At 39.2% G+C, this 27,109-nt stretch overlaps 1 protein-coding gene across 11 annotated transcripts in view; it reads left to right on the top strand.

The window, feature by feature from the left end:
* INPP4B (inositol polyphosphate-4-phosphatase type II B) overlaps positions 1-27,109 on the top strand; it is a 307,638-nt gene that overhangs the window by 109,844 nt on the left and 170,685 nt on the right. For 4 of the 11 annotated variants that reach the window (XM_044430730.1, XM_044430724.1, XM_044430722.1 and 1 more), the window contains 5 exons: positions 1,745-1,829; positions 4,572-4,676; positions 6,619-6,843; positions 8,737-8,784; positions 23,213-23,331. In XM_044430730.1, the coding sequence (XP_044286665.1) occupies positions 1,745-1,829; positions 4,572-4,676; positions 6,619-6,843; positions 8,737-8,784; positions 23,213-23,331 (582 nt within the window). Of the gene's footprint in view, positions 1-1,744; positions 1,830-4,571; positions 4,677-6,613; positions 6,844-8,736; positions 8,785-23,048; positions 23,332-27,109 lie in introns of those variants that run through there. The other 7 variants (XM_044430729.1, XM_044430728.1, XM_044430723.1 and 4 more) reach the window with 6 other exon arrangements.

The following is a 27,109-nucleotide window of genomic DNA, read 5'->3' as shown; positions in this document are numbered from 1 at the left end:
CCCGGGCGCCACTGGCGCTTTGAAGGCCGCAGGGCCCCTCCCCCGTGCCCCGCCCGTCCCGGTGCGCAGCTTAGAGGGAACATTGCACCCAGGGTAATGACTCACGCAGGTGCGTGTGAGAAAAACACGCGGGCCGCACTATCACTAAACTTTGATATCAAGTGGGGGCCACAAAATATCATCCCACGGGCCGCAATAGGCCCACGGGCTGCGAGTTTGAGACCCCTGCTATAAACCCTTCAGTGGCATTTGAATAGCAATCACTTGCAATGGTTGGGTGTTCCTAGATTTTAAGCACTTAAGGTATATTGATTTCCCTTTTACTTGGGGATGTTTTATGTTTCTGAAATAATATCCAAGTTAATGTTCTAAGATGACGAGCTGATAAAAGTTGTAATGAAAGTGATGGATTGATAGCTTAGCTGTTAGCAGGCAGACAATTGATTCCTTTAGGTTGAAGAATCTTAGCTTGATTATTTTCTCACCTGCACTTGAACCTTTATTGTGAGGATAATCTTCTTGAGACAAGAAATAATTCAAAATAAAGTTTGAAGATGCTTCTCAGCAGGGCTGCTAATAGCCTTGCCTGTTGCTAGGAACTGAATTAGGGTAACTTTCACGTTCTCTTCTGGAAATTGTCTTCATATTTTAGGTCATGTTGCAGGTCATGAACAATGAAAGGTCACTTATGTTTTCTTTAGTTTGTTGCGCACGTGTGTGCATACATGCATGTGTGTGTTTTTCAGAGAAGTGTGTAATTTTGTGTTTGGAGATACATATCATCCAAAAAGAGGACATAGAGTTGCTTGAATTTTGTATATGCTAAATTGCATTTTAGAAGCAAATTTAGGAAGTATTATAAACACAAATCTATTGGGGAAGTTGGGGAAGACTGACCTACCAACCTCTCTGCCTGTTATCTAAATGCTTATGATCAACAACAACTTCCAGAACCCTCCTAAATCACACCTGTGATTCTTGATCTTTAAACTGGAATTGGACTGAACAACCGTTCAAGCAGAAGACTGTAACAGATGACATAGTCACCCTGGCAGGGCTATTTAGAACGTTTTGCCTGAAATAATAAATTATCACTTTCATAGTACTTTTGATTGCACATGATAAAGGAAGTCACATGGTTTCTCAATAAATACTTCAAATTTCTGAAATCATCTGCCTGCTAAAGATTAACCAAAGCGGAGGGCTAATGACATAGAAATACAGGACAATCCAGTGATTGTGAATGCCTCTTGTTTGTATAGTTCATTCCTGTGGCACCATATTATGAAAGCTATTTTAGTTTACTGTAGCTTTGCCTTTATGCTCACAAACCGTGGCATCAGTGATACAAAAATTCTACATGAGAATCACGTGTTGTGCTTGTCGCTGCTGGAGAATTTACAAAGCTATTACCATGTGGACTTTATATAGCATTTCGAAGATTGAATTAGTTGAAGCAAAACAAAGGGTTGCTCGGCACTGGCCTTCAAAATTTGACTGCTGATCATTGTTAGGTGGCCAACATGTACGTACCAGTAGTAACGTTGCCTAGTCGGCCACATTATTAGACAAATGTGTATAAAATTCTGATGAAAACAATGTGAATTCCTTTATTAAAATTGTTCAAATTTTCTAGTGTATTTCTGTATACTGTAATGATAAGGAAGTACGTAACATGAATGAACAGACACAGTTGATTCAGGGTTCCAAATCTGAATGCCTTGTTGTTTCTGTCTCCTTACAGAGTTGTGAAGCCTCTGAGTTAGTCATCCTGGAGCGGTGCTGTATCGTGGAGTTCAGGAATAAAGCAGATGTTTCAGTAGTGCTTAGTAAGTAAAAATTATCAGTGCTTCTTCCCCTTCTTTTTGTTATCTCCACAACATTGTAATTTATGCTTTCAATATTTAAGCATAATGCTGTCCAGTAAAGAGACAACTACCAAAGTGCAATTGATGTGAAATTTAATGGCTCTGATTCAATATTCCAGGATTAAGTACCATGTCTAATCTGATTCATTAAGTATAATTTTATATAAGCAAAAGCCATGCATAAAAAGACGTATAAACAAATCCGTTACTAAAGAAGCAATTTTAGTAAAACGATTGTTACTAAAGAAGGCAATGTGTTTTAGGCAGATTGACTTTTCATCAGGAAAAATTTACATATAATTATGGCAGTTATATCACCAATCATATTAAGAGAACTATATATTCTCTAGGAAGATAGGGACTTTAAAAATTGCACTTTTAACCGACTGTAAACAACTTAAATAACTTAAGATGACTCCATATGGCTAAGCCTTCTAAAAACAATGGCCATACTTCCCACCACCATGCTTTATTTGGAGTTGAGTTGGAAAATGTCTTGGCAAAGAGGGTAGTCTTTAACCCGGCTCTGAAAAGATATAAAGCTGGTGCCATGCATTCCTCAGTGGGGATAGAATTCTGTAATTTAGGAGCTACAACAGGGAAAGTCCTCTTTCCTCTTGCCCCCAACCAAGCCTTCCTTGAAAGTGGCATTCTGAGGAGGTCTCATATGTTGAATATGGTGCCTGAGTAAGTTGTCAGAAGAGTGCTTACACTGAATCTCTTTGTCCTGCATTAGAACACAGCCACAATCTATGATCGATTCATTCACAGATTGCACAGCATATTCTTTCGCATTTATATTAACACCCCTCCCCCCAAGAGAAGCAGGGAGAAATAATATAAGGCGAACAAATAACTTTTGTTTTCTTTTTGCTCATCTGGCTTGTTAAACAGACTGAGTTTGAGATACATAAATGTTGCACACCTCCTGTATGTTGAAAGCAATATCTTGTGATCCAGTCCATCTTGGCTAATTCATGCAGAACCTAAAAGGTTGTATATGGGATTTTCCTTTGTGTACCCTTATTATTCAGTGAAGCCAATTCAAAAGATTCATAGGGTTAGTTTATATGTAACATTATTTTTTCAAAAAAAATTCATTTCAGTTTGTGTCTTTTTTCGGAGTTATTGCTGAAAAGCCACTGTGGAACATACAGAAGGATGGATCTTGTGTTCTCTTTTTGGTAGGGAATCAAAGTGTGCTTTTACACTGAAATGGATTTTCTTGCTTTGGAAACATCCTGCCAAATGAGTGCTCATGTAGAGTTGGCTGTTCAGCAAATATAGATATAAATGCCAGTTTGTAAGCCATCCACAATTATTATACAAGATTGGTTTTTGAAATAGATTACTGAATATTAGCCACTATTTTAATTATTTTCATCTTATTTTTTTCTGCTGCTAGAGAAAGTATAAAGCAAAAGGCATTTTGAAATTGTACTTTCTCATAATTTATTACAAATATGATTCATGTTTGAGCTGCTTTCTCCTGGAGTATTAATGTGCTTTGATTTAAATATGAAGGAAATGCTCCTAGGTGTAGGGGAATTGATGATCTTCTCTTGCAAGCCTACTAATTATTATGGAATATGTTTTTAATAAACTATCTTTTTGAACTTGACTGAGGCCACGAAACACCATATTGTGGCTGACATTTTTCAGTAAATGGCATTTGAACATCTGATTCAGTTCACAGACAATAGATTCCTGTTGGATTCCTGTTGGCAGTGAAAATAACTTTGCTTATAGCATGTATTAGCTACATGCTATAAGCAAAAGGGTTCTGTGTTCTGCCTGCAATGGAAAGAAAATGTCTTGATGAAATTCCAGGAAATAATTTCTTTAAAGGATAACACCCAAGCTGAAGGTTTATATACTGATTTCTGTTGCATCAAACTAGATATGGGACCTAACTATGTACTCCATAAAGGTAATGGGATTATTCAGGTTTAATTTAGTATGCTGCTGACACATGAGGGTATGAAAAGGTCTGCTTGCTGCTGAATTTTGAGACATAATATAAAGGTCAGCATTCAATTGCTGTAGACATCTTTTCCGCTTAAGGAAAAATACACACGGGGTTAGAACTAGTCAGAAGCTGCAAATATATGCCAATGACTAAGTACAACAAACAGTTGCTTCAAGGAGGCTTATTTTCTTTGGGGTGGATGAAGAACAACATTGAATCTAAGAAGGAAGACAGCATGACCAGAAGTGCAGTCTTGTTCTGCAAGCAGAGTTCCCTGCACACTTCTCTGGATCCAACCTCTTCTCTCTTGAATACCCACAAAGATTGAATGTATTACTTTAAATGTTTTGTTGGACATTGGAAAGATGTTGGTGCCAAGATATGAACAAGTCAGCTACTAAAGAATATTTCTAGTCACTTGTACCAGACAAAGTGCCCTGGTGTCATAAGTAAGTAGATTTCCCAGGTCACCTTACCATAACTGTGCCTTATATTGCAGCATGTTGTTTTGTCCTGTGAAACCCAGTGGAAGCCACTGCAAAGCAAAGTATCTGCTGCGGACTGAATAGCCCTTCTCTGGGAGTCATTTCTTAGGCTGCATTCAATTTCTTAGCCAAAGAATACGTAGTAGACAGCAACTTAATAATGCAGGAAAAGGCAGCAATATTTTTTATTCAAAAAGGAACATGGTGGAGAAGGAAACAAGCTGCAACCCTTCCTTTACTACTTTGCAGTTTTTAATGGCTTCAAGAAGTTTTCTCCCAAGACAAGTCCAAGTCCGGAACTGAAAGAATATTGTTTCAAGCAATTCAGTGCAGCAGGATGGAGTTATGGCAGGGGTGAGCCTTGCTTCCTTTTCTACCCACTACACTCCTTCATGAGAATGTAAGAACAGCCACATTAATCAGACCTAGTTCAAAGTGCTGCCACAAAATTCAAGAAGAGTGCAGTAGTAGACTTCCATGTGCATCCCCCTGCACCTGTGTACAGAGACATACTGCCTCTGATCCTAGAGGGAGCATATAGTTGTTCTGACAAGCAGTAATTGAACATTATCCTTAATGAATTTGTCTAACCTCTTCTTGAATCTATCCAAGTTGGTGTCCATCATTCTGTTTTGTGGTGGTGAATTTTATAGTGTGATTCTATGCTGTTTGAGGAAGGGCTTCCTTTTATCTGCTATGAATCTTCCACCAGTCAGCTTCTTGGGATGACCCCATGTTCTAGTATTATGAGATAGGAAGAAAAATATCTTCTTATCCACTTTCCACATTGTGCATAATGCTAAGTTCCTTTGCTTAACCATTATAAGCTAAGCAGTCCCAAGTGTTATACCCTTACCTCATAGGGAAGCTACTTCAGCCCCTTGATCATTATGGTTGCACTTTGCTGTGCCTTTGCAAAAGAGGCTCCCACCTCTTGCTTTATCTGTGAATGGGGCAGATCTGCCTACAAACAAATGTGACTGACTGCTTTATCTTGCCAAGTTGGACCTTGCAAGTGCAGTGGAATGGTGGGAGAGTACGACATCATGGGTTGAATCCATGTTAGTGCTACTTAGGGAAGAACAATTGAAATCAGAATAATATTGGATATAACCCAATGGGCAGTATTCAGTCCTACCTGCAGAGATGCAGGGCCACCTAGCAGTTTGTGCAATTGGAAGCTAGCAGATCCTGCAGCAATTGGAAAGGAGCTGAACCATTCACTTCTGGTATGAAGAAGGTGAGCTGAGCTTTCAGAAAGGTCCTCTGCCGAACTGTCCCACTCGGGAAACAAAGTGAATCTGCTGATTTGTGGGGTTGTTGTTGGGAATAGTAGTTCCTATTGTGCTCACAGTGAATCCAGCAAGTTTAACAGAAACAGCACCACAGTGGCAGTATTGGCTACTACCCAGTGTTGATTATTGACTTTTATATTGCTGGTTGTCAACATTTAGCTTCAAAACCAGGCAACCACCAGTTCTGTTCCTTCAGATATATCATCATTTGGTGTCTTGTGTTAAAGTGTCATTGATTCACTTCTCCTGGCCCCCTTGCTTAGTTCGTGCCTGATCATTTATACTGTGTTAAATGTCAAGCTGAATTTGCAACTAAATGAAACTGTCTATATGGCAGAATTTTAAATACCTTGAAGAGACTGATTCCTTTGTGAATTCCAATCAAATGGGTGACCCTTGTTGTTACTTGAATTTCCCGGAGGACATTGGACTTTTATCAGGCAGCCCAGTAGCAGCCTCATGGGTAGGAAGGAGGTCAGAAGCTTCTCCATACAACCTGTTGTTTCATCATGAAGAAGCCATGTCATGCTAAATTATTGCCAGATATTGATGAACAGTATTTTGACAAGAGCAACTGGGGAGCTGAGTGTAAAGGGCAATTCTAATAAAAGGAATAATGAATACTTTTTGCTCTAATGAATCCCACCACTCCATTTGTCAGCATGCTGCCTGTCGACTCTGTTAAATCAAATTCTTACTTAAGTTAGTAGCACTGAAAGCTGTCTGCAGAGATGCCAAATATGTGCCAAATGGGGATTTCTCATTTCAGCTGAAAGATACTGCCACCTAGTTTGGGGATACATTAATTACTCTAGCTGAGCAGTGAGGGCTTTGCGTTGCATCAAACGTGGAACAAGAGCAGCTTGGTTTCATATGTTTCTGTGGCAAAGAGACTGTGTGATATTCTGTATTGCTGCAAGCATCCGTCTTGCCATGATTTTCAAAAACACATCTATTAATGTCTGGCTTAATGAAACTGTGCCAATGTTTTCTGAGTGCAGAGTTTCAGAGTGGAGAACCAGATCTTTACCTCGAAGCTGCATCTAGATCTGACTGTGCATCCTGGGCAGTGGCACTTGGAAAGGCAAATTCTGAAGGTCTGCGCAATAAAATTCAGCAGCTCCAGAGGCTGATCATGGAAATCAAGGAGGAGAAAACAGCAGATGAAGTGCAGCAATTTCTTCTATCAGCACCGGCAGACAATCTTGCAGAACCTAAGATTACAAGTAAGCTTACTATTTCTTACATCTTAGCTCTGTGAATGCTACTGGAAAAAATCCACTCTTCTGTGATTGCCCAGTGTGGATTATACATCTAATAAAGTTAATCTTGTAGGATGTAATTTGCATTAATTGTTTATATCTGACACATGTAAGTTGCTTCCTATGGAAGAGCAGATACATAGCTATTAATTTCTCCTGCTGGTTTTTAAAAGATGCTGTGTTCAGACAATATTTTCATTATTTTCTATAGAACTTTTAATGTCCAAAGTGCTCTATGGTGCCCCACTAACAAACCATGGGGGGAAATACTTTTTCATCCTAGAGATGGGAGCAAGGGTTGGGGGACAGGCTTACATAATGCTTCCCATATGGCTCCATCCATTGGACTGTGTGGGTCATGCTTTTGAATCATTAAGCAGTGCCATGTAGAAAGGAACTTAAATAGACCATTTACCACTGACTAATGATAGGTAGCTCAGTTCAAAGAGCTGCACAATCAGTCCATGTGCCCATCAGGGCCACCTCCATTCCATTGCAATTCTAGGGCTTTTCACAAGCAGCTGTTGATCATGGCAGAGAAGTCTGCTGTTACAGGGGAAATAATCCAAATTCCAAAATATGCCTAGGTTAAGACTTCTAATATAAAGAAGTACGATTATGAGAGTCAGTTGGACTTCGTTTAGAGTGACATGTCATGCCTGATGGAGACACAGCCCTCAAATAATCCTACAATAGGCCATGAATTTTTTCCGCCACATCTATCATGAATGTCAGCATAAACAAGGCATGGTGGCTTCTTTAAGCTGAATTGAATGAGTAGGTAAACTGACTGGGTTGAAGGAGTAGATAAACACATTTCAGAGTTGAATTATTGTAGCAAAGGTTTCTTTCCATGGGGAATTGCAGGCGAAGGGAGACACTATTGTCCAGCACCTTAAATTCCAAAAACCCTGCTTAGGAATTATGTGTAATTATGTGTAATTATGTGTGAGGGACAATCCCATTTTAAGCAAGGCATGTCTCTCCTGAATTTGAAGAGGGGGATATAAATCAATATAATTGTGCTTTAAAATAAACTTCAGTGTGTTAAACAAACTAACAAAATTGCATAGTATTTCTTTGTTTTACAAGTGACTAGAGTTTTCTTAAACCATGATTCCTGAGCCACATGTAATAAAAAGACAGGTATGGTCTAAAGCCAAATTTAATTTTGGTTTGTTTATTTCCTGAATTGCATGGAAGAGAGAAGGGTTTAGTGTGCAGGCTTCTTTCTGCTTGTCTACATAGGGTTAACATGTGGTTTAGCATTAGGGTCCTCAGCATAGCTTGGCATTTGGTGCACAGCTCTCTGCCTCTCCTTTTTTCTGAGTTTTTTGGCTAAGGCTCTGAGCATCAGTTGTTTGCCTTCTGTGAAAAGGTACAGGAACAGACAACTGTGAGTTTAAAAAGATGGTTTGTGGCTTATGTAACTCAGCCTCCAGTCTCCTTTTGTATTTAGGTTTCGTATCACTAGTTTGCCTTCTAAGAAATGGGTGTTTTGTGACAGGTCACATGCAGCATGGCAGCCATTTTTTCCTGAATTAGCATGCCTTCTTCATGGCACCTACTCTCTCAAATTTTCAAATGTGCCTACCAGTCCAAAATGATTGAGGACTCCTGGTTCAATGTTCCATACAATTGTTCCCACTGTGTTAAAAAAGAGATGCATACTTTAAAAATCAAAAAATAAAATACAAGTATAGATAAAGGGATTGGCAGTATGATTGATTGGCAGCTTGCATTCTGGCTTCTCTTGAATAAGCCAGCTTTCTCTGTGACAGAATCGGTACAATATTAAATATGTTTTTCCATGCGTGAATGATTACTGTGCTAACTAAATAAATACTCTTTTACCAGCAGGTCTTAAGAGGAGTGTCATAGAACCAAAATTAGAATTCAGTCTAGGTAAGACATAACTTTCCATTTTGACTAGAGCTCATTTTTTTTTAAAGAATACATCGTTTCACTTAGAAAAAGAAGTGATGTATCCAAAATTCTTTTGTAAATAATTATCTAAACATTTTGAGTAGTTCAGGTTATATATGATGAGCTGGTACACCAACTTTAGACTTGAAACTGAAACATATGGATTCTAACCTTTATAATATATGCAGCTCTGTATAGGACTTTTCATGTTGAAGTAATTAATACATTCGTATAAGAATAATTTATAGGTAAGCCTTTAATTTCAAGGTAGAGCAGCTTCCTGAGTCTTACCTTTTGAAATGGAATGTCTCTCTGGGAAAGTGTATCCTATTAATTGGTACATGCCATTCTTTTCATTCACATGCATGTAGCATAGTTCAAAATGTTCCATCAGTCAAGCATACAAATTAGTAGCACATGTCTTCGTAGTATAAGATTACTGCCACCATCACCACCACAGTTGCATTGATGAATTGAATTTCTGTTCTTTCAGAAGCATAATTATTTCTTCTGCATTTACTAAATTTACAATGTTTTAAATTACCATTTGTATTCATTACATTTTGCTAAGAAATTGTTGCTTACACACTTCTGTAAACTACCTCTGCATAATGCAGTGTGAATTGAATGGCCAGAATAAAGCTCAAAATGAAGGCAAAATTTAAGGTCAGTTTAGATACCACTGGAAGAACATGCAAAATTAAGGGTATAGTTCTGTTGTGGTCTGTAAGGCCCTAAACTCAGATCAGGAAGTGCAGCGGAGGGAATCTTCCCTGCATTTTCCACTAGCTGGGCTTTTTAACCCATCTAGCTGCAGTGTCTTGAGGGGGCAAGGAAGAAGGCTGAAGTGGTTGCAGGGGTAACTTTTACCCCTCTCTGAGTTTGCTTTCTGGACAGAGGAAAAGAATTGGAGCTCTGATGCTGGAGTGTTGTCCCTGACTTTGGCTTTTGAAGTTCAAACCATTCTAAGTTGCTTTCCAGGGGCCATAAGCTTTTTCTCTCCAAAATTCCTTCTGTTAGGAAGGAACATAGATTGTTTTACTGAACATTTATTTTAGCATATTATATTTATGGTTCACTAGTGACTTAATGGATTAAATGCATGTATTTAAAAACAATATTTTCCCTCCAAACATTCTAATTGCAACATACTAATTGCTTAGTGACTGGTTGCTTATTATATTTAAATATATTGCTTCCATAATTCTTACGGTTACGTCTGAAGTCCTTTTATTTCTTTGTGATATAGAGCACACGAAGGAAAAAATTCCTTAGGCTTATGCCTTAACCTTGTATATTATTTATTTATGCTTTCAAGCTGGAGGTGGCATACATAAAATAATAAAATGTGGGTTACATTAGTCCTGTGTCTACCCTGCTGGATATGTAGCATTGCTCTGGGGTAGCATATTCTTCTTTTCCAAGCTGAAGTTTCATTAAGGTGTTGCTTCTGTTCCCATTGCCTTCAGTCTGTTTTTATTCCAGCAAGTGATGGCAGTTCTGTGTTGTCTCACTGCTTCCTTTTCCCAGAGTGGCAGGGCTTTTCACTGGTGTGGGGGGTGGGGTGGGGGACAATGTTCCAAGCAATGGTATTGTTACTTTTATTATTGCACTGATGTAGTTCTGAAATAATTTTGTTTAATGGTGGGGAATATTCTTTGAATATTTGTGGTTGAGCCTTGAAGTTTTAACATAGATTTGAAACCCCATGTTTCTGCTTTTGCATAGGTGTGACATTCCTTCTATTCAAATGCATTTGTATTGCTGTTATGTTTATGTCCATTTTTTGCCTAGCACACATTTGTCCCTGTGACTTTTTCCCTCACAAAATTCTGGTAATTAGGTTTTTTCCCTCCTAAGATCACTCAGTGAGAATCGTTGCTGTGTGTAGCTTTCAACCAAGTCAGAATTTCTCTTTCCCACCATGATGGTATAAAATGAGCCTGATGTTTTTCAGGAACTGTAGGTCTGCCTAGTAATAGCTCTAAATTAGGACATTTCTGTACAACCAATTCTTCTATGTTTTAAAAACATACATTTTTGGTTTTTAGCATAGTCAGGACAAAGCAATATACTTAGTACCTGAGAAAATCTGATACATGTCCAGCACATCAAAGGCCATCCTAGTTGTCATGTGCAATTTAATGGCTATTTGAAGAGATGTCAAGACCTAGAAAAAAATCTGGAAAACACAGGAAAACTTGAAAAATCCAGTAGAACTGTATTTTCCCCAAAGTGAGGGAAAGGAAAATGTCTTCAATTTTTCCATTTCCTCCTAATTGTTTTTCCTGTGTTTTTGTGTTCTTTCTCAAGGCTCTCACATCCTTAGGTTTATAATATAATTGGTGACCAGTATCACAGTTCTTAGCACTCTGCTTAAGCACTGTCCATTAAAAATTCCAACATTCAGTGCTGCTTTAAATCTCTACTGGCAAATTCATACAATGTTTGAAAGGTCTGAGCTCATTTACCTGCTTTGTTCTGGAAAGGAGTGTTTCAGCAGATGCGGTAGGAAACACCAGGTTGCTGTTGCGCTAGCGGTGTGCCTTCTAGCGCAACAGACTGAGCAGAGATGCAGCAGCTGTATTGGGTATTGCCTGTCTGATGCTTGGATCTTTTCTGTGCAATTGGTATTACTGAGAGGTACAAAGGTGTTTGTCTATTTTTGGCATGGGTCATGTTGAACTAGCAGGTGGGACCGAGATGGACGTGAGTTGCAAAATAGTCCCAATGGATGGATTCTTTTATGAGACACAGCCATAATAACTGAAGTATAAGATTACTACTGTGTCCTACTGTGGTAGGCAATTTTCCCTTCCTTTCCTATTCACACAAGCCATATTCTGTGTATTTTTGCCACATTCTTTTCTACTGAATAACTCTTACTAAAACTAGTTACTGAAGCCCGAATGAAGAAGTAGATTGATCTTTATAGATATGTGGACATATATTAAGATAGAAACCAAGGAGGTTTTCACCTTAATCCAATAAAATAAGGACACTAAATCCAATAAAGTTAGTTTTACTCACATTTATTTGTACTGAAAACATATTTTGAGGGATTTATTTTGAGTAGATACAGTTAAACTGTTCAGTGAAGAGCTTGTTGATATCTGAGCTTGAAAAGCTATTTAACAGCTGAAAGGATCCTGCTGAGATTTAAGAGGCAGGTTTTTATCACTGTTCTGGAGTGATGCACCAGATAATGGGATTGCATTTGCACAAAATTTTCAAACTTTGGATTTTTGAATAAAGGAGATGAAGTGATGCTCTAAGCAACAAGGAAGAAAAAGCTGTATATTTGGGGAAGGGGAGAATGAAGAGATAGAGGGTTTGAATTATTTATTATGTGTTGAATTATGTAAGCCCAGACTGTTTTTTGTAAGAAGGCTAAAGTTCTTTTACATATGGTGTTGACATAACTTGTTTGCAATAACTTGGCCTAAACTCAATTTTGGCTAAACCTTTTAACATTTAAATTCCAATGGATGAACATACCCCTCTGCTGATATACACCATGGACATGGAAGGAAATTCTGGGTTTTGTTTCGTTTTTTGTTTTTTTTAGAAGACTGGGAATTTGCCTACAAAGAGGATTTTATTCCTTAAATTCCAGATATGCCCTTGACTTCAAGCAAGGGATTTTGTGGGTGAAAACATTTTCATTAGTAGGCTGCCATTATTGTTTTATTTTAGTGTCCTACTAAATGTCTTCAATTTACTGAGTACAGTACACAGTCCCTGCCTACAAGCTGACAATCTAAATACCATGACACAAAAGGGTAAAGAATGGAAATGGCATAGGAAAAGATCAAACTCAGTTGTTTTGGGATGGAAACAGTTCAGGGAGGAAAGTTGCAAAATGAACTGAGTGCTCCTTATTATCCCAGCTTTCTCTTTGCTGCAATCATCTGGGATGACTGCTTAACTGATGGCAGTTCAGAGAAAGATAAGGAAACAATGACAGTTTCTCCCTCTATTTTTCTCCTCTTTCTCTGTTGTTTACCCTGCCTCACGTTTTAGAATGTCAACTCCTTGAGGCTGGGACACTCTCCTCTTGTGCAAACATAAAGTGAACCAACATCTTGAAACAAAGAACAAGCCAAAATCTGCATACATGGTCCAGTTCTCCTGAATGCGGACAGAAGAGAGAGCATAAAAAGGGCAATGGCTCTGTGCTGACTCATGAGCCATCATGCCATGATCTCTTCAGTTGCTTTTCTGCCCTTTCCTGTCTCTTTAGCTGCCTTGGCTGTTTCCCTTGTTCAGTTAATCTGTGAAACATGCATGAAATCATAATCAACTTTCTCATCCCCCTCCCCGGCCCATTTTTCTGCTTCCTTCCCACTGTTTGTGCTTCCTGTAACTTGCAGCTTTTTAAAACATGCTATGCCTGCCATGTCATTCCCATTGTTGAGTAATGGCGGTCTCCAAGGCAATAGAGCTTTCTGCACAGCTTGCCACCATGCTTGTCCTTTCTCCCAGAGAGAAAATGGAACTGTTATTTTTGTAAATTCATTAGTTCATTCCATTCTGTTGGCTTTGAACAATTTTCTGCAATGAAGGTAAGCCAGAAGTAGAAAAAGGTCTAGGCAATTTGAAATATCTTATGGGTGTTGGCTCTTTCTTTGTCTCTTGGGGCATCTTTTTTGTAGCCTGAGTGTTGGGAGCATGACAATGTGTCTCTAGCACTTCAAAACGCTTGCATTTGCTTAGTTTTGTACTGGCAATTTTTTCCTGACTTAGGCTTGGAAGTAAACTGCAGGGACTCTTACATGCCCATATCTAGCAAAGGCAAAGGTTTTAAAGCCCCAGAATCTATTTGGACTTATCTCAAAAGGTGAGCCATAGAAGAATTTCCAACTCCCTGCTTGTTCTGTCTGCTAATCTTCTCTGATCTCAGAAGTACCTAACAGTCCCCTACTTCCCCAAGTACACTCCTCTAGATATTACTGGACCAGGCAGTGGCATGTACAGAGAGAAGGTAACTCATCTTCCTTGGGAAAACTTCAAGCTCTATCTTTGATGGATCTCTGGATATTCTGGAACACTAAGTATCAAGCATGGAGAGAAGAGGAAAGCCCTCTTCCTTCTCTTCCCTACATTCTGCCTAGTCAGGTGTACCCTCACAAAAAGGACAAGTATTTAGTATACATTAAATTTCTTAAACAATTTTCTCTAAAGAAGAAGAAGAAAACATGTCAGGGCAACTTGCAAAATGTAAACAGCTACAAGCACTACCCATTAAATACAATCAGCCCTTAACTGAAGCATCAGTAGCAAACATATTCTACAGGATAGTTGCATTATTTGCCATCAGGTGCCTTAAAAAGGGGGTCAACTCAACCTGATGACAAAAAGAGGACAGTGTTGATGCCAGGTGGGCCTCATGAAGGAGAATATTCCATAACGGAAAGGCCCCCGCAGCTCTAACTTCTGTCCTTCTCTCTTGTTCCATTGTCCAATCCTCTCACATTGAGGCATTCAAAGGAGAGTGCAACAGTGGGAGGAAAAGCTGAGATTGAAGAGGATGAGGAGGGAGAAGTTATTTTCTGAGCCTTTGATTTTTTTATTTTTTTTTAGAAGTAACTTGGTTTTTGGATTATTTCCAGTTTTTTGTAGAAATAACTTGGTTTATGTCCAAGTCAATTTGAGGTAAGGAAGAGCAAGCCGTTACACCTTCAGTTGAAAGGCTTTCCAGATAATTTGACTGGGGCTAGAATATAGATAAAAATGACCAGAATGTCCTTGGAAATGCCATCCTGTATTCAAAGGCATTCAGGGATATGCCAGGCCTTTCCAGTTGCATTCCTGCTGCAGCCACTTGAACTCCTGAGAAGCATCTGAGGGTTGGGTTAGGTCAGGAGGTCTTCCCACAAGGCATTGGCGTACAGCCAGAGACGGGGGAAAGAAATTGTCAGAAAGTGATGACTCTTCCCACTCTTTCTGTAAGCCAGAAATTAGACACCCTTGGTTACTGAAAACAAAAGGTGTTATTGGCTTGCATAGAGGGCACTTTGAATCCAAGCTGTATACCCTTTTGATGATTTAGTAGGTATTGTATTTTGCATGTACTTCATAAAATACACTTCAGAACATGAACTTTTGTGTTCTGAAGTGTGTTCTGTATTTATTTCTCTGGTATAAAAATCGATCTTATGTGCCTGCATTTTAAGCATGGTCAGTATGCCCCTATGAACAAATAAGTGTTGCTTGACCTTTAAAGGGACTGAAACACAATATGACATTCTGGGCAGGTTGCTGGGATCAGAAACCTTTTTGGAGTTTGACATTCAGGGCTTGCATAAGCCATTGATTTGTGGAAGATGATTAGTATCTTGACGGCCTTTATCACCCTTCGGAAGAGTTTTTTATGTGACATTATAGGTCAATTAATAGGATGGTAGCTTTGGACCATCTTTATGACCTTCCAGGCAGTGAAGAAATTATTGAAACTGCAAAGAAATGAAAATGTCAAAATATTAGCAACTTAAACCAAATTATAGTTGAACTGTCTTCAGATCATGACTTTGTATGTATGTGACGGAAAATCATCTGTTAAAGATATGTTCCTGAGAGATTGGTGAGGTTGGTAGGCTTCTGGTTGACGAGAAAAGGTTTTAAAAGTGTGGGTACATAGTTGCGTTGTTTTTATTTTCCTCTTTGCAAATACAAAGCAAACCATAAAAGGGGAGGTGATCAAAAAGTGTGGTGGGTGAGGAAATAAAGAACATATTATAAAATATATCCATGCCTGAATAACAACAACAACAACCTTTTATATAAAGGTGGAAAGAAAGAGTTAACTTTTCCATTTCAAAAATTTACATTAATTCAAGCAGTGCATGCATTTAAATAACCATCCAGCTGTAAGAGATACATTCGTGTGTAGCAAGAGCTGTAACACCTTCACTTCACTGAATGAAAGGAGGTGGATGTTTATCCTTCCAATCTTCATATACAATCACTTTGCTACTGTAAGGATTTTCAGCATCCACTATGACTGTCCATCTGCTAATCCCTACATCACAGGGGTGTAATTCAGAAGTTATTATCACAAATTTTTGAGTACAAACTTAGTACGAGCAATGACTTCAAACTAAAAGGCCATTATGGAACATCTCCTTATCATATGCCTCAATGAAGTGTGCATTATGTCACCAACATCTGTCAGAACTGGCTGACTTCTTAACAAGCTTCTGTGGAGTCCAGTATTTACAAAGCATCAATTTATGTTGAATCATCCTCAGGTTTAAAGCTACAGAAAAGTACATATGGAAGCTAGGGAAACTTTCCATTGATGAGATTGTACTGAACGTTGTAGGCTTAGCTTTTTGTGAAGAGCCACTTAATTCCTCCAACTGTATAGGAAGTGCTGAAGTACTATTGCTGATGACCTGTATATGGAATCTCACAATGTCGTAGCTTCAATATATGTTCAACTAGCACTTGACAGTACCTGATATCTAATCACACTTCTGAAAATGATAAGAACTAATTGTTCAATCCTGTTGAGTGATCTAAAGTATAAATTCCACTGTCAATCTGGCTGCTCCGCATGAAAGGCCCTTTCTCTCTTTTCAAGGCCATATTCCTCACTCAAAAGCTCTCTGTCCTTTACAGAAACTTCAGAAGAAAATGTTTGAAGAGTAGAAGAGTAGAATGCTCTACTCTTACAGTAGTAGTAGTAAAAACCTTTATTGGCATAGTGTCTACACTTGTATCTGTTGGGTCTATTTATTAGTATGATTATCTTTAATTGTCCAAATATTATTCTGATCTCCATTTTCCTCTTTCCTTTGTTGTTTTAATGCAAACTGCTGAATCTTGCCAGGCCTTACTGTGCTTTCCCAGAAAGTCAACTGAGCAGAAGTTTAGCTGAATATTTAGCACACTGTAGTCTTTGAAAAGAGCTGGGGAGGGGCACAAGCAGCCAAATGGTTTGTTAAGACTTTGCTCTTGTGTATAATTTCTCTTCCTGAATGACTTATTTTGTATGTGTACCAATGCAGTCATCCTTCCACTTATATACGCCTTCATTGGCTTCTATTCAGTAGTGTAAGACTTGGTTGAACCCTCATTATTAAACTCAAAATATTCATTACATTCAGAATCTTTCTGTTTTTCAAACTTATCCTCATTAAGCATTGAAATGAGGTGCCAAGTGTCAGAAGGTTTAGGGTGCAATCCATCCAATGTAGACTGGGAAATGTGGTGGAGGCAGCCTTCCTCTTTGTAGCTACTCCTGCTCTACATTTTCACTAGACGGCTTTTTTTTCCTGTCTAGCTGGAGCATCTCAGAGGATGATAGCAGGAGGGTGGAGCAATTTTAGCCTACATTATTTCCTGGCTGTTCTTATCTTCTCCAAGGATGCTTTCCCAGCTCCACAGAACAGTGGACTCAGGGTTCAGCTTTCAGTTCCCAGCTTGGATAAGGCCCCTTAGATAAGGTCTAGAGTCCATTGACTTGCTCCTTCAGGCATTTACTGTAGATCCCTAAATGAATTGAAGTATGATCCAAGGTACCACATTCACATGATGTCATTCACCGAAATAGTGGAAAACAAACAAAAAAAATTAATCTAAAACAGTGTTGATACACAGATAAAAAAAATGCTACATATGTCATGCATCAGGGAAGCTAACTCAGTTATATAAATCCCCAACACTGAAGGGATTACAGATTAAAACTTGGAAGAGTGGTTATTCGTAATGCAAATTAGATTCAGAATCTCATTAAAATCCCATGAATTTTTAAACAGTCCTAAGTAATAGACAGGTGACCAAGGCATTCTTGAAATGTATTAAGTGAATCAAAATTAGTAGCATAAACTTTCACCATGACAGTTACCCTATTTTTATATTTAACCACCAAAGCAAGAACACATACCTCTAGCTGTTGTTTGGAACACCAATTTTGATGTTTAAATAATTCCTCTGTAGTTTTTTCAGTATTGCCACTAACATAAATATCTCCTTCTCAAGTATTTGTGAAGCCTCTCTTTGTCTCCACCAATAGATGTCTTTCCCATAACAAATCTGTCTTAACTTGAATAAGCTTGCGAAGAACTAGCCTTCCTTTGATGGGAGTGTCAGGACCCTTAATATTCCCACTAATAATCACTGATCAAGATCTGGGGTCTGCTTTTGGTATTCTTGAAATTTGTGGGCTTGAATGTATTGGTTATACTGTTCAAAATCCCTTGACAATTTTATTTTATACACACACACACACACACACACACACAGACACCTTTCTTTTTGGTATTTTATTTATGTCAAGACAATAATAAAAATAATATTAATAAAAAGATCTGTGACTTGCTTCTGATTGCCACCTCTGCGGGTGGCAATGTGTTTTGTAATATATTGGAATATTAAACCATGTGCTTAACAGGTCCTGTGTTTCAATTTGGTCAATCTGTTGTAGCTTTTTACATTTGGTTTTCAGTTTGGCTTTAAAGATTTTCCTTTACGATGTTTTTATTCTTCTTTGCTGTCCTCTGTGCATCACAGATATGGACTCTGCACCTGCATGGAGCCTGTTTTGAGAATATTATATACGAAGATTTGCATAGTAGGAGCCCCTCCCCAGTGTGAGGGAGGGTTTCCAGCCCAATCTTAGGTTCTTCTTTGATTGCCATTGTGGGCACATCAGAAAGTTCTTTCTCTGTTTTTCCATAGTTATTTTCTGTCTCTTTTACCAAGATCTCCTCCCTCTCTCCATTTTTTTCTCAATTCCTTTCTGATATATAATTTTTCTTTCTATATATTAAAAAAAATCACTCCACCTGTATCTCTTTTGATCCTTGCCACAACCCTCCCTCTCCTTCCTCATGCATCTCCTCACCCTACAATGGTGCTCAATGCCCTATTCAGAAAATGTGTTTGCTGCTGCAGAAAGATGCTGCTAATGGGCAACCATTCACTGCGCCTCGGCGAGAGCCACATGGGGGAGGCCTGCCAGTACTGCTTGGAAGCAAAGGGCCAACTGCCTTAGAGTTGAACTTTGGAGCAGGGCCCTCCATGGAGTCAACTCCCCATGCCCACCAAGTGCCCCTCCACTTTGGAAGCCCTGCCTTCTCTGCCTGATCCCACTGCCTCAACACTAGCCACAGCCCCCATCCGAGATATTCTGCCAACCCTGGGCTGATTCATAAAGATTGCCAAGACAAACAAACTTGCTGAGAAAGCCAGAGTGGCTAAGACATTAGATTCAGCCAGGACTGAGGGCTGCAAGAAACATGCAAAGTCTCAGCACTCCAACACTTTAAGCCGATCTCCATTGGTATAGAAGACCCTGCAACCCGACTCCTTGGTAATGTTGCACAAGGATGCCCTGACTACCTCCCTCTCTGAGGGTGAGATCCAAGACCCCTAATGCCCACCCAGGTGCACACAGTGCTCCCATCTCTCCTCCTGCAGGAATTCCTGCATGCTGAACCCAGCCACCACAAACCACAAGCAAATCTTAGCTATCAAATCTTCCAAAAACTGGTTCCACACAGATGCTGTTCCCATATGTTTGACTGTGCAGATGACCACTTGGGAAATGACAGTTACAGGTAAGCAACCTTATTTTGTATTTATATTTTATTTATACTTTTTATTGTCTTTTATTTGCTGTTGTAAACCACCCCGAGAACTTGGTCAGCATAGAAATAGCAACAACAATAATACACAGGCTTGAAACAGGGAAAGTGAAGAGAAGATTACAATAAAACAATCATATATCTTAAATATATATTTACATCTACCAGTCCATTCCTGTAATTCAATTTTCAGTGTATGCAAAACCTTGCAAAGGTTTCTGACTTATACAAGCTATATAATATATGAATTGGAAGGCAATCCACATCTTCTGTTCTTTTAATTCTAATGCATTCCATCTCCACAAAACAACCCATATACAAACAGCATCACCACTGCATAATCAGGTTTTTAACTTTATTATTTCTTCTTTCAAGGTGCCCTGGATGATTTACGTTGTCTCTCTTTTATCCTCACAATAACCTTGTGAGATGGATAAGCTGAGAGTTTTGCAGTGAGCTTCATGGCTGAGCGGGGACTACTGAGTGGGGACATGATTTTCATCTCATTAGACTAGCCTTTTCCAACCTGATGTCCCTCTGATGCTTTGGATTACAGATCCCAGGATCCTTGACTATTGGCCATGCTGGATAGGATTAAGAGAGTGGAAGTCAAAAGCATTTGGAAGGCATCAGGCTGGAGAAGGATGCCCTAGAGCAGTATGGTGAACCTTTTAGAGACCGAGTGCCCAAACTGCAACCCAAAACCCACTTATTTATCGCAAAGTGCCATCATTGCAATAAAAGCTGAAAACTCAGGTTTTAGTTTAGAAAAAACAACTCACAGCCAGTCCAAGCAAATATATGTATATCCTTGGCAGCGCACTGACTGGCCATGCAAAAGCTCGGACAAGTTGCTGCTAATGAGTCGTGGCTCGTGACATCATCGCCTGGTGCTGCTACTCCTTTCTGAGCATGCGCATGGCCCTGTGTGTGCAGATATCCAATGCTCAGCTGCCGGGGTGACGCTGGGGCGACTTGGCTCACGTGCTAACAGAGACGGCTCCGTGTGCCCACTGCAGCACGCATACCATAGGTTTGCCACCACTGCCCTAGAAACATGCCGTGACCATTGTTCATCTGTACCTTTAAATGTTTTCAGACCCATGTGAGATTCATAGACTGTTATGAGTAAAGATACAGAAGAGGACACTAAGGCACATCATGCTGTCTTCATCAGTTTCCCAGTTGTTTTCCTTTTTGTTTGGGAACCATCTGTTTTAATATGCTTGACATGTGATGGACAGGTGGTGAAATCACAACTGGAAACTGTTCCAGGCAAGGTTTTCCACTTGTTTGGGATTGTTGCACAGCATTTGAACAACAAGACCCTGTGCTAGTGCCATATCCCATTCCACAGGGTGATTCCATTAGTTCTAACTTAATCTGCTCTCAGTTTGGATAATCAGTTAGCTTCCCTTGACATGTCATGCGCTTCCTAGAATTCAAACAGTTGAAATCAGTACAGTTTTCTGGTCTTGCAGCTTAGACTGAATAATTGTGTATTCAAGGTCTTTATTTTGTTCCTGGAGTGCTATTAGCAGTTTTATTCACACTTTCTATAGCCGGCTTGATTTAGTAAGCTGTGACATTTGTGGGCAGCTCATATATTTCTTGCTACCCATAGAATAACAGATTTAAAATTACTAAAGGTACAGTCCTATGTATATTTAGACAAACAAATTCTACAGCTCCCAGAATTCCGTAGCCAGAATGGGGTATGGCTGGGGAATACTGGAAGAGGGCATGTCTCTATCTAAACATGGGTAGGTTTGTACCTCTAAGTGTAACAGAAAGACAGCTCTGATAAACTTTTGTTAAGTTTTGTTTTCATTTTAGTACAGCCTATCCTTCAAGGACTTTGCCCTGGATAATTTGCAATATAGATTTTATAGCTCTGTATCTTTGGGGAACTTTTAAAAAAAATCAGAATCAACAGATTGTATAAACAGGGTATGAACCAAGATTACTCTTAGCTTATGACTGGCTTGTTGGGAGAGCAAGAAACTAGAGATTCCAAGTTTGACATTATGCTAAACAAAACACAAATGAAGAGTCTTTGGCTTGTCTAATTGGTTCTGCTGGCAGGAGGAACCATTAAAGCAATTGATCATAAAAGTATGCTTGTATTCACAGTTCTTTAGAATTCTGGCTTACTGTCGTGGCCAAATGTGGACATAGTATTTTGTGAAGGGGTCAGCAGTAGTTCCATGATTATTTTATTTTGTAACAGGGTTAGTATAATGCATCTGCTGAACCAGAGCTTGATTGAAAAAATGAGTGCAGGGAATATAAAAAGGGCTTCTTAACCCATTTTTTCTATTGAAAGTCCAACCACTCCAGCTGTTTTTCCTTCCACCATAGAAAGATATAGTTACAGGTGCTTCTTTTTTCCCTTGATTGTCATTTGCTTTAGAAAACACATTTCAGTGTGTGTGTCTGAGAGCAACTGGATAAACTCCTCACTTTAGAGCAAGAAAAACTAAACTGGTCATTTTCATAACTACATTAAGGTAAATGGTAGGCCCACTGTGAAATGTACAGTTAATTGTCAAAAACTGTTTTTCCTCTGAGAAACAGATTAATAATATACTTCAGCATCTCCTTCATATCACTTGGCCTTCTGAAACTCTTAACAATAGTGAAGCTCCTCCTTGATGCAGTGAAACCAGAAGCAAGATGTTGCATAGAAAGGAGTAGCTTTGATGATATAAGTGACCCTAAAAGTAGAGAGTTGTGTGGTATAGTAGTTAGAATGGACTAGAACTCTGGAAATCCAGGTTCTAGTGTACATGCAGTCCTGAAGCTCACTTGGATGACATTGAGTCAGGCATTGAGTCAAGTAACCTACCTCACAGGGTTGTTGTGAGGATAAAATAGAAAGGAGACACATGTAACCCACACTGGGTTCTTTGAAAGATAGAAAAGTATAGAATATAAATGTAATGAGGGAGAGAGGGAGAGAGAGAGAGAACAAGAACAGTGCCTTTAAATACACAGGAATTCAGTCCCTGAACAGTTAAAAAAAACTCTTTAAATGGTCTGACATAGGGTAGACTCACAGGTTTCCACTAGTGATTTGTAGGCTGAGAAAATGTGACTCCTCCTTCAATAGAAAAGTTACCTTAAGGCAAAGTATCTGGCCTTTGTGAAAAATAGGGGGTTGCAAGCACAAAACTGTGTTGAAGGTTGCTGGGGGTGAAGATTGGTAAGATAGCAGCAGCGATTGGCAAGAGTTACTGCTTTTCAGATGGAAGCTTCATACTGTGATTAACCCTGTCAAGAAATCTTCGGTCTTGCTGGAGAATATAAATCAATACAGCCAGTACAGCATTTCATTTGACTTCCTCAAAACATTCAAACAGTTTTTGAAATCAAGAAAGACTAAGTTGGACTCCCTGAAAAAGATTTCATGGCAGTTACTTGGAAAGTGCAATAGGTAATCCTTTTGGATACATGAACGTGGAGGCTGGATACAAATGAATGTATTTCAATTATATATAACATGTGTGCGCTCATGTGCCTGTAGACATGCCTGTTTGCAAGAGCTGAAGCAGCTCCATAGGGAAGCCTTGCAGGAGCTGCATAGATGGTTAGTGGAAATGAAATCTCATTTTAGCTTGTACCATGTGACTTCCTATTTCTGTAAGGTACTTCCAAGGACTTCCTCTGCTAAATCAGCTGAAGTCTCTAGAGCTTTAAGTCAGAAACATAGCTCTGCCTGCCCTGCCACCAAGCAGGAGGTTTGCTGGGATTTGTTTTCACGGGAATCTTTCTTCTTTCCTTCCCCCTCCCCTCCCATCCTGTGCCATTTCCAGCGTGTAAAGATCTAGTGGCTCCTACCCGTGATCGAAAGCTGAATACATTTGTGCAGATTACAGTTGTACATCCAGGGGAGCAAAATTCAACAAGATATGCAAGTACGGAAATTGTGGAGGTGAGCTGTTTTCTTTGTTCCATTCCCATTAGTCATCAAATGCTAAGTTTTCTTTCCTGTTGTTGTTGTTGTTTTTTAAGCAAAGCAAAGCAAAGCAAAAAAAAAAAAATGTTGGAATACATGCAGTGCAAACAGTCACAGTGATGCCTGTGAAAATTTTGCTTGAACTTTTCATATGTAAACTGAAAAATGCTCCAGGGAAGTACTGGTTTGTATGGAATTCAAAATAAAATATGTAGAAAATATGGGGTTTGGTGAAGAAAACATTAGTATTCAGTAATCTACAGCATCTGAAACACAGCACTTCTTACTTCATAAAAAATGCTACACATTATACTGTAAATTTTACAGGATTAACTGTAAAAGTGTGTGATGTACCTTTGAATAGTGCTAAAGTGTTCCTCAGAATGTTATTTTTGGGAACAAAAAGAGTTGATTTTCCATTACCAATCTGTAAAGAAGTTTGGCTGTATGTTTCTTAGGCAAAAAAATAGGATCCCCATGAAAATGCATCCAAATTAAGTTCTGATCAATAAAGTACAATGTCTGATGCATCCAAGGAGTGTTTCTGGAGTGATATTCTGGCTGCTAATGCATGATTTAAACTACTAGGACTCCTGAAAGTATGAATCAGACAGCTTGTTACACTGCAGGAAGGAGCCATACTTACTGCTGACATGTTGTACTGTGTTTGTTGGAGCAAACTATTAGGCACAAGTTGAATCCTTCCCATCATAGGGATGCTGAGGTTCTCTCTCTCATTCTTTTCCTTTAATTTGCCTTTTCCTTTGTATGCCAGCGATGGCCCTCAAAGAAGTTGATAAACCTAATAAAATGATAGAACTAGTATTAGGCTTAAAATTTGATTATAAGATACAGCAAAGGCCAGGATCCAAATGAGCCCATTGTATTTATTTATTTATTTATTTATTTATTTATTAAAACATTTCTATGCCGCCCCATTCGCCGAAGCTTCGGGGCGGCTCACAACATAAAATTAAAATATAATACATACAACAAATTAACAATATAAAATAAGTCGCCCTGGCCAGATAAAATAAGCAAATAATATTAACAATTAAAATGACGTTTAAATCAAAAGGTCTTCGCCTGGCGCCAAAAAACAAATAACGACGGTGCCAGGCGGACCTCTCTGGGGAGCGCATTCCATAGATTGGGCGCCACTGCAGAGAAAGCCCTCCTCCGAGTACCTACCCTCCTAATTTCTTTCATGGAGGGTTCCCGGAGAAGGGCCTCTCCTGCAGATCTCAAGGGGCGGGCGGGCGTATATGGATGTAAGTGCTCCTTCAGGTAACCAGGACCCAAGCCGTTTAGGGCTTTATAGGTCATCACCAACACCTTGAATTGGGCCTGGACTTCAATGGGAAGCCAGTGAAGCTGACGGAGGACTGGAGTCATGTGAATATAACGCCCAGTCCCCGTCAGCAGCCTGGCAGCTCTATTTTGAACCAATTGAACTATCCGGACCATCTTCAAGGGTAGCCCCACGTAGAGCGCGTTACAGAAGACAAGGCGGGAAGTCACCAGCGCGTGTGTCACATTGTAGGCATGCTGGATAGGGTGTCACACTTTCTTTCTTTGAAGAGTAGACATCTGGGTGCTGACACAGCCTGCTTTTGAAAGTCCCCTGGTTTTCCAAAATAGTTTGCTATGTCGAAGAGGATAGTTTTGATTAAGAAAGGAAAAGATCCCCTTCGATATGCAGAACTAGTTGCATGGTTCTTTCACTCCCGACATACAACAAAGTTTACAATACAAACATGCACAACAAGAACTTCTAGAGTATTATGTTTAGAACTCCAAGACTGGGTGACAACACACATGGGTTCTGCCTGCACAGAGTCTTGATTGAGAACTTTGTGTAGCTGAGAATATTTTTGTAGGAACCCTCCAAACAGCCCAACATGCATGTGCCACAAAGGTTCCTACCACTCATGGGGAAACTTTCTTCATTAGTTTGCTGTTTCCTATGATAAACTAGAACTCACTGAGACACATTTTGTTTTTTCTTCTTTCATTCTCTTGTTATCGTCTCAATTAAAAAAAAACTTGTGTATATTTCCCTTTATTTTTGTTTGAGATCTCTACATTGCCTGGGGCATGCAGCCTTCTGGACCCCTTATTCAAAGTGTGTCCTTTGTGACTATAAATCTGTTGGAGACTCCCTGTGCCTAGGAGAGGGTCACAAGGTGTTTTGGTTTTTTTAACACCTTTATAAAGCAGGTGAAGCAAAATTGAAGCGTCAGACTCTGTGGTTACAACTCAAAGATTGGGTGGCAACAGTTTATCTCACTAAGAAAAATGAAAAACTGAGGGAGAAATGGAATTAGGGGCTTGAGCCCTTAATAGTTTATAGCAGTCTTATCCAGTCTGGTACCTTTCAGATATGCTGGCTTGTAGCTCCCATTTTATATGTTGAGGATCCAAAGTGTTGAGCATAGAGCTAAAGAACCAAAGGTCCCATTGGCCTTGTTGGCTGGGATTGAAGGGAAACACTTCTGGAAGAAAACTACTAGTGAAGGAAGTCAGGCTTATGATGTGTTGAAGGGAGGGCACAGCTTGCTAGCTTGAACCCTTCTGTTATATTTTTGATGCACTGCTACATTAGGTTGCAGCTTATAAATGTATTTACAATATTTACATTCCTTTTTATCACTATGGTAAAAAAGAAGGGCTTAAATAACTGTTCTATTTATATATAGTCTTCCCCTGTTTTGACATGATGAAAAAGGCTTGCTCAAAACATACATTTAGAACCATTTAAACATAAATGATGCTTTCAACTTTCTTGTACCATGGTAGGAGTGTACCTATAATCAGTAAAAGTAAGAAAGAAAATAGAACACCATGTTATATAATGGTAGTATTTATCCTGCTCTTCCTGCAAAGAGCTCAAGAGAGCATAAGCCCCCTTCTTCATGTTGCCTTCAAAACAGTGCTGAGAGAGATTGTCAGACATTAAGCTGAGGAGGGATTTGAACTTAGGTCATCATGGTGCTAGTTCAATGCTCTAACCATGCTGGCTGGGAATGATGGGAACTGTAGTCTAACTTGGGGAACATGAGATTTAGGTAGGCTCTGTCCAGCATAGCACATTGACATTCCTATAATATTGCTTTCAGAAAAATTAATTTTTCTAATGATTTAGGCTGAATCTGTAAAACTTAGGCACCCGCTGAGGTGTAACCTGGGAATTTAGAAGAGCTGAGTCTGTCTAGACATACTTCCTGTCTTAGAAAACTGTTGCCCCAGTCAAGCCATACCTTTCTGTAGTTACTTTACAGCGAGACAAAGGAACTCAGTGTGTGTCCAAATGTACTGCTATTATATATATTCAATTGTGCAGAGTGCAGCCTTGGTACTACAAGTAAGTTCTGTTGTTGGTCCTGATGATGAGCCTGGTTAAAACTTTAACGTCCATTCTTATTAGGGCATTAACATAAGTGTGCATTTTATCTGTGAAAATGAATATATAGTTATTTAAGCTTGCCAACTTGACAGAATACTTGACAGAATACAAATGTATGTTGATCTTTAATGGATCAAATATTGCTCAGACTATGCTTGACATTCAGTCTAGGTACTTGGCCTTTAGGTCAAGGTGTCCTCTTATTTAGCCTTTGCCTTCAAGGGCCAAATCCATGGCTTTGATTGACTCTGGTTTTCCTGATGTGAAAGTTTTGCTATTCCTCTAGAAAGCCAACTTAAATTGCCCTTATAGTAGTTGAACTTGAAGGTGTGTACAGTTGGAGGGAGA

The sequence above is a fragment of the Varanus komodoensis genome, unplaced genomic scaffold (genome assembly GCF_004798865.1).
Source record: "Varanus komodoensis strain SLA01 unplaced genomic scaffold, ASM479886v1 scaffold21, whole genome shotgun sequence".
Lineage (NCBI taxonomy): Eukaryota > Metazoa > Chordata > Lepidosauria > Squamata > Varanidae > Varanus > Varanus komodoensis.
This window is presented reverse-complemented; position numbering and strand designations above follow the sequence as displayed.